At 61.8% G+C, this 12166-nt stretch overlaps 2 protein-coding genes across 2 annotated transcripts in view; one reads left to right on the forward strand and one right to left on the reverse strand.

The window, feature by feature from the left end:
* Positions 1-927: 927 nt before the first annotated feature.
* Positions 928-2935, forward strand: FZD9 (frizzled class receptor 9). Its single transcript, XM_056108257.1, has one exon. The coding sequence runs from the start codon at positions 963-965 to the stop codon at positions 2766-2768; it is 1806 nt and encodes a 601-aa protein (XP_055964232.1). The 5' UTR covers positions 928-962; the 3' UTR covers positions 2769-2935.
* A 3540-nt stretch (positions 2936-6475) lies between these two features.
* Positions 6476-12166, reverse strand: part of BAZ1B (bromodomain adjacent to zinc finger domain 1B) — a 62526-nt gene continuing 56835 nt past the window's right edge. Inside the window, exons 16-19 of the mRNA XM_056108252.1 lie at positions 10571-10689; positions 8306-8448; positions 6969-7072; positions 6476-6863 (exon numbers count right to left, since the gene is read on the reverse strand). Coding sequence (XP_055964227.1) covers positions 6506-6863; positions 6969-7072; positions 8306-8448; positions 10571-10689 — 724 coding nt within the window. The 3' untranslated portion in view covers positions 6476-6505. The remainder of the gene's footprint in view (positions 6864-6968; positions 7073-8305; positions 8449-10570; positions 10690-12166) is intronic.

Below are 12166 nucleotides of genomic sequence, written 5' to 3' on the forward strand. Positions count from 1 at the left end.
TCTGAGTTCAGTCTGTGCATCTGTAAAATGTCGAGAATTCCTGGCGAGAACTCTTCTCAGGAGAGTTGAAAAGTGCACCGTGTCATGACAAAAACAATTTGGATGACTGAAAAACAGGAGAATTCCAGAGAGAGAGAAAGAGAGACAGACAGAGAGATAGAGAGACAGAGACCAGAGACACAGAGAGACACAGAGAGGAGAGAGAGACAGACAGAGACAGACGGAGAAAGAGAGAGAGAGAGACAGAGAGAGGAGCACAGGAGCACATGCTTTGCAGGCAGGGGCAGCAGGTGCTGGACCCCCGGGTACTGCGTCTCCCTGTCCCCTGGGTGTGGAGCCCAGACAAAACCAAACCAAGGAGGCCACGATGCCAAACACCCAGCACCGAGACCGCTGGATAGACCGTCCACGTCCGCTCTGCACTGCGGTCCAGCCTGGGGCCATTCCCGGGGCACTGGGCTGGGTGGGGTGTCTGGCACCGTCCGGGGGGGGGGGCCCCGGGTGGCACGTGAGCCTAGGTCAGCGCGGGCGCCCAGGGACATCGGGAGAGAGAGGCCGGCGGGCAGGCAGGAGAAGGGGGAGAGGCGGCACCGCGCCCCGCCCCGCCCCGCCCCGCCGTACCTCGACCGGGCCGGCGGGCGGGTGGGCGCCGGACGCGGCGCCTTTAAAGCCGGGCAGGGGGCGTGCCCGAGGCGCGGGCCCCGCCCCCGGGCGTGTCCCGCCCCCGCCCCCAGGGCGTGTCCCGGGCCCCGCCCCCGGGGCTGGTAGCGGCGGCCCGGCGAGGCGGGCGCGGGCTGCGGCTGGGCGCGCGCTCGGGCGGCGGCGGCGGCGGCGGCGGCGGCCGTGGCGGCGCGGCGGGCTCGGCGCGTCTCGCGCGGGCGGCTCGGCGATGGGCTCGCGACGTGGCGGGCGCGCCCGGGGACGCGGGCCGGCGCGGCCCGAGTGAGCGGCGGCCGCCGGGGATGGCCGGGCCGCCCGGGCGCCGGGCGCTGCTGCTGCTGCTGGGGCCGCTGCTGGCGGCGGGCGGCGCGGCGCTGGAGATCGGCCGCTTCGACCCCGAGCGCGGGCGGGCGCCGGCGCCGTGCCAGGCGGTGGAGATCCCCATGTGCCGCGGCATCGGCTACAACCTGACCCGCCTGCCCAACCTGCTGGGCCACACGTCGCAGGGCGAGGCGGCCGCCGAGCTGGCCGAGTTCGCGCCGCTCGTGCAGTACGGCTGCCACCGCCACCTGCGCTTCTTCCTGTGCTCGCTCTACGCGCCCATGTGCACCGACCAGGTCTCGACGCCCATCCCCGCCTGCCGGCCCATGTGCGAGCAGGCGCGGCTGCGCTGCGCGCCCATCATGGAGCAGTTCAACTTCGGCTGGCCCGACTCGCTCGACTGCGCGCGGCTGCCCACGCGCAACGACCCGCACGCGCTGTGCATCGAGGCGCCCGAGAACGCCACGGCGGGCCCGGCCGAGCCGCACAAGGGCCTGGGCATGCTGCCCGTGGCGCCGCGGCCCGCGCGGCCCCCCGGCGGCGACGCGGGCCCGGGCCCCGGGGGCCCCGGGGGCGCGGGCGGCGGCGGCGGCGCCTGCGAGAACCCCGAGAAGTTCCAGTACGTGGCCAAGAGCCGCTCGTGCGCGCCGCGCTGCGGCCCCGGCGTCGAGGTGTTCTGGTCGCGGCGGGACAAGGACTTCGCGCTCGTGTGGATGGCCGTGTGGTCGGCGCTCTGCTTCTTCTCCACCGCCTTCACCGTGCTCACCTTCCTGCTGGAGCCGCACCGCTTCCAGTACCCCGAGCGCCCCATCATCTTCCTGTCCATGTGCTACAACGTCTACTCGCTGGCCTTCCTCATCCGCGCCGTGGCCGGCGCGCAGAGCGTGGCCTGCGACCAGGAGGCCGGCGCCCTCTACGTGATCCAGGAGGGCCTGGAGAACACGGGCTGCACCCTGGTCTTCCTGCTGCTCTACTACTTCGGCATGGCCAGCTCGCTCTGGTGGGTGGTGCTGACGCTCACCTGGTTCCTGGCCGCCGGCAAGAAGTGGGGCCACGAGGCCATCGAGGCGCACGGCAGCTACTTCCACCTGGCCGCCTGGGGCCTGCCGGCGCTCAAGACCATTGTCATCCTGACCCTGCGCAAGGTGGCCGGCGACGAGCTCACGGGGCTCTGCTACGTGGCCAGCATGGACGCGGCGGCGCTCACGGGCTTCGTGCTGGTGCCGCTCTCCTGCTACCTAGTGCTGGGCACCAGCTTCCTCCTGACTGGCTTCGTGGCCCTCTTCCACATCCGCAAGATCATGAAGACAGGAGGCACCAACACCGAGAAGCTGGAGAAGCTCATGGTCAAGATCGGCGTCTTCTCCATCCTCTACACCGTGCCGGCCACCTGCGTCATCGTGTGCTATGTCTATGAGCGCCTTAACATGGACGTGTGGCACCTCCGGGCCACGGAGCAGCCGTGCGTGGCAGCCCCCACGCCCGGGGGCCGACGGGACTGCTCGCTGCAGGGGGGCTCGGTGCCCACCGTGGCCGTGTTCATGCTCAAGATCTTCATGTCGCTGGTGGTGGGCATCACCAGCGGCGTCTGGGTGTGGAGCTCCAAGACTTTCCAGACCTGGCAGAGCCTGTGCCACCGCAAGATGGCAGCCGGCCGGGCGCGGGCCAAGGCCTGCCGGGCTCCCGGGGGCTATGGTCACGGCCCCCACTGCCATTACAAGGCTCCTACCGTGGTGTTGCACATGACTAAGACAGATCTCTCTCTGGAGAACCCCACACATCTCTAGGGACACAGGGCGGCCCCAGGCGGCTGTTGCCCCCTGCCAGCCTCCCCCCCTCGCCGGAGGAAACAGCTGAGGAACAGCTGCCCAGCTGTCAGGCCAGGCAAGTGAGCAGAAGGGCCCCTGTAGCGGGTGGAGAGATGCCTTCCAGCCTCCCTTGTCCAGGCCCCAGTGGGACTTGCTCCCCTAAGGGGGGGGGGGGAGCTGCGGAGTCCCCACAGGGCTGGGGGCAGCGTGAAGACGGGAGGAGGGCAGAGGGGGCTGGTCCAGCAGGGAGTTTATTTAATGATGTAATTTATTGTTGCATCCCTGTGCTGTGACTGGAATAAAGGCCGTGTGGCACCGCTGAGTCCTCTCTGTGCGGGGAGCAGAGCCGGGGGTGGGTGCAGTTGGGGCCTTGACCCTCCCTCCGAGCTCCATTTTCCAGACAGCACCAAGGGTTGGCACCCATAGGCTGTCTTTGAGGTAACCAGTCCTGCTTCCCCGAGTGAGCTGGGATGCTACAGCGGGGTGGGGGGGTGGGGAGCTCTGAAGACCCTGGGATATGCCCCCCCCCCCCCACACACACACTAGCTTCTCTGGGGCCTGCAGGCAAATCTTTCTCAATGATGTTCCTCGCCTGTAGAAAGTGGGGTGTCAGCTTATCCAGATCTCCCACGGAAGCTCTGGTCCCTAGGTGGAGCAGGGTCGGTCATATGAAGAATGGGAACCCCCAGGGTCCGGAGCCATAGTACAGTGGGAAGGGCATTTGCCTTGCACGCTTTCTACCTGAGTTCGATCCCCAGCATCCCATATGGTCCCCTGAGCACCACCAGGAGTGCTTCCTGAGTGCAGAGCTGGGAGTAACCCCTGAACTTAGCTGGGTGTGACCCAAATGGCCAAACAAAAGTAAAAGAATGGGAGGCCTGGGGCACAGTGGGCATACATCGCTAGCCCAGGGGAAGGGCAGGTGCAGCGGGGAGTTCAACCGCTTTTCTGCCAGCCAGGTGCGTGCATTGAGGCGGGGCACTCAGGGCAGCAGGACCTGTCCCATCTGTCCACTGTAAGGGCCACCAGCTAGTGAGGGATGGTGGCTCCTGTCCCAGGTGGCCTCATCTGAGGGGGGCTGAAGGCCAGCACCTTCTGGCAGCCACCACCTACCTCACAGGTCCCTGACTTTGTTTGGGGGAGGAAACCCCCAAGATAGTCTAGCCCTGAGTTGAGGGGACGTGACCCCACCTAAGGACCCGGTCCTACCACCTTGCCTTTTCCCGGGGGCTCCCCTAGAGCTGAGCCCGACTGAGCTCAGTGAAGGTGACAGGTCCAAGTGGGGTGCTGCCACCCCAGAGCAGGGTCAGCGGAGAAAGGGAGTGTTCCAGGGCAGGAGGAAGGCAAGGGGCAGTGGGGACCAAAAGGGCCCCAGACAGGGCGGGCGGGGAATCCTGAGCTGGGGGGAAAGCCCCACTTCCAGGATGAATGGGCTGGGCGAGCAGGCCTGCACCGCAACCCCGCCAAGGCCCAGGACCCTCCCTCTGAGCTCCATTTTCCAGACAGCACCACAGGCGGGCGGGGAGCAGCAGGTGTTAGGCCAAGAAAGGGAAACACACGGGCACCCCCAGAGCCTCACAGAATGCCTCAGAAGCCATGCCTGCCTGTGCTGCCCCCCCCCCCGGGGGGGGGTCAGCGGTTACAGGGCATGTGCAGAACCAAATGTGCATTTGTTCCTGCTTTGGGACGGATGACCCTCACCCCACACCCCAATGTGGACGCCTGGCTTCCTGACAAGTTGGAGATTAAGGGTTCCCAGTTTAGAATGTGGAGCCAGGCAAGGTGCTTTGATTCCCCAAGGAACAACGACTCATTTGAAGTCAGCAGAAGGTGCCCCCAAAGATCACCCTGCACTGGAGAGAGAAGCTCCAGGCTCGCGTGTGGCTGGCACTGTCCGCTGGTGCTGGCCTCCTCCAGCCCCGCAGCAGAGCGTCTCTGGGGTACGGGGTGTTGGTGGGGATGCCTGGCAGGGACCCCAGTCCTGAGCACGTGGCCACAAATACACCTTTGAAGCCCCACCCCCAGCTCACCAACTACCGGGATAAACAGATCTGCGGAATCACATCTTCTTTATAAACACAAGTACATAATATTTATTTGAAATTCCAATTTATTACAAGTTTACCCTTTCGAGGGGCCCTTCCTCCTCAAAGACGATTTAAAAAACAAACAGCTCAGGTGTCACGAGGCGGGACTGCGATTCTTACTGCGACAAGAACAGGCAGGGAGAGGCCGGTGGGCGGGCGCGGCATGAGGCGGTCTAGTCAGTGCTAATCAGGCCCACAGAGAAGGGGGTCGCTCGCCCCAGCAAGGGAAACGGGCCAACCTCGTCGTCCCGGTTAGGTTCTGGGTGAGAGGCTCCACTTATTCTCAGGGTTTGTGGGTTGCAACCCCACGGGCGGCTGCTTTCCCCTTAACCTAAGTAGGTGCCCAAGCGCTTGGAACTTTCCCGCCAGCAGCTGATGGGTAGGAAATCCAACCCTGTTTTGTGTTTTTGTAGAAACTTGCCACGAAGGGGAAAGGGGTCTGCGGAGCTCTGCCTAAAGCCCACCCCAGCACTGCGCGTGGGGGGGGGGAGGCTGGTCTGAGCTGCTCCTGTCCCCCTGTCAGCCCCCACTCGGACCCCAAGATGCGGGTTTCAAGGGAGTTCCAAGACGGAGGTGAAATGGGAGGGGAGGGGAGGTAGGAGCGGGGAGGCCACAGAGCCCCCCCAGAGTCCCCCCACTCGCCTCAAGAGCCTCCATGCCGACTTCTCGCAGGTGAGCGGGTGCGGGCGGGGGCGTGGGCGAGAAGCGACCACATTACCATAAAACGACTGTACATGTGCCACAGCAAGGACGCGGACGGACACGGTGTCCTTTAGACAGCAGCGCTGCTGGAACAAGCAACTTGGAATAGCTAGAAAAGTCCATTAAAAAATTAAACATCTCAATCTTCCTGCTTCTCTCGTGCTCCCCTAAGAGCACATCCGGTGCGCGGGTGGGCTGGGCTCCAACACCCTCTTCTGGCCAGACGCATCCTGGTCAGGCCCGTCATGACCGGACAGAAGCAGGACCCCGGTCTCTAGGTGAAGTGCCTTCGGTTTTTCCTTTTTTTTTTTTTAAAACCCTTTTGTGTTTTTGGAAGGGGGAGGCAAAGTGGGATGGGGAGTGGGGGAGGGAAGGGCTATCTCCCAGGAGGGGACGGGGTGGTCAGGGATGGGCCCAAGGGCATGTCCCTTTGCTCTGCCAAGATGGTGATGCTGGTGACCAGAGAATTCCATATAGCACTGACATGCCACTGCAAGGGCCAGGGCAGAGGGGACGACACGGCGGGCATGAGGTCATCAAGAACTAGAGGGAGGAGCCCGGGGGGCCGCCTGGGCCTGCCCCCCCCTCCCCTATGGCGTACAGAAATCCCCCCGAGCCCAGAGGCTTGGCACTGCTGTGGTGATCCGTGGGGCAGAACCCCGGGAACAAAGACAGGAGAAGGACTGGGCTCCCGGGCACGGCCGCCCCTCACGCTCCTCCCGGATACTTAGGGGGAGAAAAAGAAGGTCACCAACACCCACTGCTCGCTTCTGCCACCAAACCCACACGGGACTCCACGCTCGCGCCTCCGTGGGCAGGCCGCAGGCTGCTGGACTCCTGCGCTCTCCCTTCCTGGGTCCCCCCCACCCTCCCTGCTCTCCCCTCGGTCCCCCCACCCCGACTTCAGCTCCCTCACCACGGCCCTGCCTACTTCTTCTGTCTTCGGCCCCTGGACTGTCCAGCAGGCTCCAGCCCACCGTCCCCCTCGTCCTCAGCAGGGCGCTCTGGGAACTTCTTGCGTTTCCGGCGCACGTAGGGGTGGCCGGGCAGGTGTTTGCGCAGCAGCGCCAGCAGGCACTCTTCGGTCTTGGCCGTGCACTCCAGCACGGGGCTGCCCCGGCAGTTGTACAGCTCGGCGTTGGCGAACACCTGCTTCATGTCGCTGAGAAACTCCTGCACCGAGCGGTAGTTCCCGCAGGAGCATTTGTTCCGCATCGTCTGGAAGTCCATGGGGTGCGTGACCACGTCGTAGTAGTCCTCCGCCTCGTCACGTGTCACGGGCTCCCTGGGAGAACCAAAACCCAGTGAGCAAGCACACGCTAGACAGGACAGGCCGCGTCGTATCCCGACGGAAAGGGATCGGGGGGCACCCGGCGGGGCAGCGGCTCACCGGAAGGGCCAGCTGAAGCGGTACTTGATGACCTTGTGCAGGATCTCCTCGCACTTCTGCAGCTCCAGGCTCTGCCTCCGCGAGCTCCGCTTGGTCTGCAGCACCTGCACCAGACGGGAGAGCGAAGCCGCTCAGGGCCAAGAGAAGAGTGACGGGCCGCACAGGTGCATCTCCGGGGAAATGGAGGGGCTAAATAAACACTGGTGGGCCAGGGTGGGCGTACAGCAGGTAGGGCGTCTGTCCTGACACCGAGCGCCACCAGGAGCAGCCTTTCACACTGCCGGTACCAAATGGGCTGGCCATAAGGCAAGGGAAGTGCCTTAGCCCCTGGACTATCCTTCCAGCCCTGAATAAGTACACACAAGTAGGCTGAAGGCTCTGGGGAGGGTGCCCCCCCAGCACCACTAGGAGTGTGATGTCTCTCCCCCCATGCATAATTATACAAGGATGAGAGATGGGGCACTGTGTGGGGGCGGGAGGATCAAAGCCTTGTGCCCCTAAATTGGAGCCGCTGCTCACTTGCTCCCCCTGGTGGCAGAGACCAGCGTGGCAGAAGATTCTCTGAGAGCAGATGGATCTGGGTGGATGTGGGTCAGTCTTGGGGACCACCAGACAGCAAAGGAGTCCAGCTGCCAGCGAAGCAGGAGGGTGCTGTCCCTCAGGGGGGGATGGGGTGGGGGGTGCTCCTCAGGCCATAGGCTACGCCGAGAGCACTGTGTATGGGGGGCTTGAGGGTGGGGGCACGCTACTCTCATCTCAGTGCCTTTGGGTCTCCCCAAACAGTGGGCTCCCCGCCCCCAGAGCAGCCCAGACAGGGAAGTTTCTAGGGCCTCTCTGCTCTTGAAAGCACTGGTGCCATCAAAGGCAAAGCCCCCCACAGCAGCGAGGGTGGGGACTCCAGGGCGGCTGCCGGAACAACTGTCAGCAACAGCCACCCAGCACGGGGGGCGCGGACACGGCTGGCATTCCCCAGAGCCCCAGCCCTCCTCGGCCTGAGACACATGGAGGCTATTTTAGAACCCAGCGAGCTGCAGGCTGCCGATCACCAGAGACTGGGCCGCGGGCAGCAGCAGGGATGCCGGACATAGCAGCTCCCAGGGACTGGGATGCTCAGCCTGGGGCCCACCCATCTGCCTCCTTCTCCCCAGTTGAGGGTGGAGGGAGCGGGAGGGGCAGCCCCACCTGCTGCCTAGCAGATCCCTAACGCAGGAGCAAAGAGACACTGGTGGGGAGAAGAGAGATCAGTGTTTTTGGGCTACACCTAGTGGTACGAGGGTTGGGGGAGCGGGAAGAGGCACAGAACTGACACCCGCACCCCAGCCGGAGAAGACGCTTACCAGCTCATCCACCTCGGCTTCATCCACGGGCGGTGCTTTTGACTGAGCCCTCCGGGCGGGGTGCGGCTTCTTACCTGGCCGGCGGCCTGGTCTTGTGGGGGGAACAGCCCCCTGCTTGCCCCGGATGGTCTTTCGAGGTCTCACTGAAATAAAGCAAGTGCACACGGAATCAAGTGGTGGATGGAGGAGCCCGCAGTGCCGGCTGGGACTCCCATGGTGGACACAGGAGGTGAATGCACAGCGGCCATCTATTATAGCCTGGCCACTGAGTCCCAGGAACACAAACCCGGAAGGGTCTCACTAGCTCAGAAGTGGCCACTGTCCAGAACTCCTGACCCGAGCTCAGTCTGAGTGTGGATTCTCGGGAGACGGACGGCTGGACAAGGGGATGATCTAGCTAACACACGCGCTCCCTCACCACCATGACCTTTGCAGAGAAAAGCTGAGGCTCTAAAAATAGCTTTAGGGGGGGAAGAAAAGCCCAGCCCAGCTGATGGGCCATGTCCTGAGTGTGCCGGCCACAGTCCTGCTTACATCTGAGAGAGGGAGCAGGGCACTTCCAGAAAACCTCCAGAGAATAGGACCAAGACAACAGACGCTCAAAATCAAAGCAACGCTCCTTGACCTCTGTACTCAGGATACACAGATGACCTCATGGTCTTTACACCCGACGGTCCCTGCACAGAACGAGGTGACATTGCACAGACAGGTACATGCGGAAGCAACAATACCAAGAATGAGGTCAGGGCAGTGGGGAGGGCGCTTGCCTTGCACGCAGCTGACCTGGGTTCGATCTGAAGCACCTCAATAGGGTGCCCCCACCAGGAGTGATCCCTGAGTTCAGAGGTAGTACTAAACCCTGAGCCTAACTGGGTATGGCCCCAAAACAGAACAAAATAAAACAAAAAAAAAAAAAATAGAACAAATAAACCAGTACTACAATCTACCACGGGAGAGCAACAGTGTCCAGCCAACACTAGTGAAAAAGAAGCCAAAATGAAATGTGGGTGCCAGGGACAGCCACCAAGCCAGAACCCGTGGTTAGCACGAGAGAACCCCATTGCTGGTGGCTGGAAAGTCAAAGCTGACGGGCTCTGGAACATCGAATTCTTCCCAGGATCCTTCCAGCAGGTGAGGCTAGAAAGATCAGTGGGCGGGCCTTGGAGCAGGGGAATAGCTCAGCAATGGAAGCAGGTTGCAGACCCCTGGCAAAGAAGCTGGCAAACACGTGCTGAGCGGAAGGAAACACACCAGCTGCTTCCCCGCTCACTGGATACACGGGGGAAACTAAGTGGTCCCTGAGCAAAGCCCTGAAGTGGAGCATGGGGGGCCAACCAAGGGCCAGCACACCGCCCTTACAGCACCGGGACTGTAGAACATGCTCACTAGAACATGCTCACTAAAATCTCCACCTCACCTCTGTTCTGTGGGCCGGAGAGCATTTTAGAAAGTAAGGCTGCAGAGCTGAGGTCTAGTTGTAGAAAACTGTAAGACCTGGACCGAGGACTGGAAGGTGGTCAGAAAGCTGGAACCTTGGTTCAGTCCCCAGCACCCAAATGGTGCCTGGGGTATGAGCATGCGTGTACATATGAAGTGGCTAACCCAGATTTGCGTGGCACCGTGAGTCTGAGTTGTTCTTACTCTGCTCCCATCACAGCCCCGAGTGCCATCTGCATCCCACCAAAATCAAAGAAGACGGAGCTATAGGTGCGCATGGCTGAGGCCCCTACTGATGCTAGCACCCAAGGAATGGGCGCCACTACCCACCCACTCAGCCTAAGCTGCCAACCTTCTCAAGCTAGCGGAGCCTCAGTCCTCGGCCAGCACCGGAGTTGGCAGAGCGGAACAAGGCTCCCCAGAGTCAGGAGGCCACAGGAGCGATGTGAGGCTTGGGGGTGGAGGAGCCTGAGTGTCATAGGGGCACTGAGTGAGGAGTTTGTTTCTGAGAAGGGCAGGAGGGCAAATTGGCTGGGGAACTTTCCCTGTCCTCACCAAGGGGGTTCAGAAGCAGCCCTGCCATGCAGATCTCTGGGCACTCGATGGGTGTGCGGCAGAATGCTGACCTTGAAGTCAAGCCACCCTCCTACCGGGAAGGTGCACAGCACCTGAGAACTGCACCGGAAAGAAAGGCAGGCGGGGGCGCCCCAAGGTCACCGAGAGCGGAGAAGGTCCAAGGCACTCCAGGTCTCCTGCCAGCCCAGCCACTGCACATTAGGGCGACAGACAGGACAGGAGGTGAATGAGTAAGGCAAACCGAAGACTTACGTCGCAAACCAGCCACCTCATAATCTTCCTCCTCCTCCTCCTCCTCTTCTTCCTCCTCGTCCTCTTCCTCCTCCTCCTCTTCTTCACTGCCATCAGAGGCAGATTCCTCAGTGTAATTCCTGTGGGGAAGACCCAGTTTGAGGTTACAATGGCCCTGAGATGAGCGCAGACAACAGCACCCTTTCTGCAGATCATCAGGCTGCTGGGAGGAGGGAGTGCAGGAGACCCAGCCAGGCTGGGGCACAGGCCACAGGCTGCCAACCTGCTTCAACCCAGAGGCAGGCCTCCGACACCTTGGCGACAGAAACTGGGAGCACACGCGAGCCTGCTTCTCTCAACATCAGACAGTGCCGAGCCGTTCCCTCTCCGCCATTCAGCTGGCCTGACCCGGCGCTCCAGGGGTAAACAGCCAGACAGGTGCAGCTCCACCTTGCTGGCCCCCGTCCAGCGGCGGGGACAGCGCACAGATGACCACCACATCAAAGTGCAGTAATCCCAGCTGGGAGCAGCTGCCTCCCGCCAGTAGGCTGGGATGGAGCAAGGCATCCAGGGACACTGGAAGGTGGGTCAGATCAGACAGCTCTGCGCCTTCAAAGGCGAGGTGCCTTGGAGCGGCCCTTTGGTGACCTTGAATTTCAATGGGGGGTCAGAGCGCTTTTAACTTGGCGGCAATTAGGCAGCTACTTTTCATGAGGCCCTGGGTCTGGCCGCCTTGGGATCTGATGAGGAACAATGCTTCCTACTCTCAGACACTAACAATCGTATTATTATTTTCTTGGAGGGGTGGGGACACACCTGGCAATGCTCAGGGTCACTCCTAGTTCTGCACTCAGGACTTGGTGGTGCTTTAGGGACCATATGCGATCAAACCATATGGTTGGCCAAGAGGAAGGCAAGTGCCCTTGCCTCTGAGCTCTCCCCCAAATCACTCCAGCCTCCCCCAAATCACTGTTTCAGCCTTGCATGCTGTTACAACTAAGCCCATAATCAGGTGCCTGATGGCTCCACCATCACCCCAAGGTTCCTTGCCCCAAGATGGAAGTTTCTGAGTGGGAAGCCACACAGGCAGATCTTTATCTTGAGCAAGTCCTGTGGGTGTCCCTACAAAGAGCTGGTGAGTTACGGGTGGCAGATGGGAGGAGGTAAGGAAGCAGTCGAGAAGAGCCCCAGGAAGGCCAGAGAGGGGGACTGTGAGACTGGGCAGTGCAGGCAAGTCAGAGGCGCGTGGACATCTGGCCAAGGAAGAGAACCCAGAAGACAAAAGGTGTGAGCGCAGGCCACTGGACACTGAGTCCTCATCGGGAGGAGGAGGGCAACTGTGAGGGAGGAAGGCAGAGTTGACACTTCATCCCAGGGGAGCCAAGTGGAAGCCAAGGCAGAAAGGAATAAGCAATGGTCACGGGGACCAGAGAGATGGTACGGCGGAGAGGACTGACGGAAGTTTGGTGACCCGAACCCTAGTGGGAGAGATCCCGAGACACCACTGGTGTGCGCCTCCCCCAAGGGAAGTAACGACCAACCGGAGAGTTGAACAAAACCAAGAAACAGCACGTGAACACAAAGCTCCTTAGAAACCGTTCAACTGGAGAAACTCTC

Source organism: Sorex fumeus, unplaced genomic scaffold (assembly GCF_029834395.1).
Source record: "Sorex fumeus unplaced genomic scaffold, SorFum_2.1 ptg000199l, whole genome shotgun sequence".
In the NCBI taxonomy this organism is placed as follows: domain Eukaryota; kingdom Metazoa; phylum Chordata; class Mammalia; order Eulipotyphla; family Soricidae; genus Sorex; species Sorex fumeus.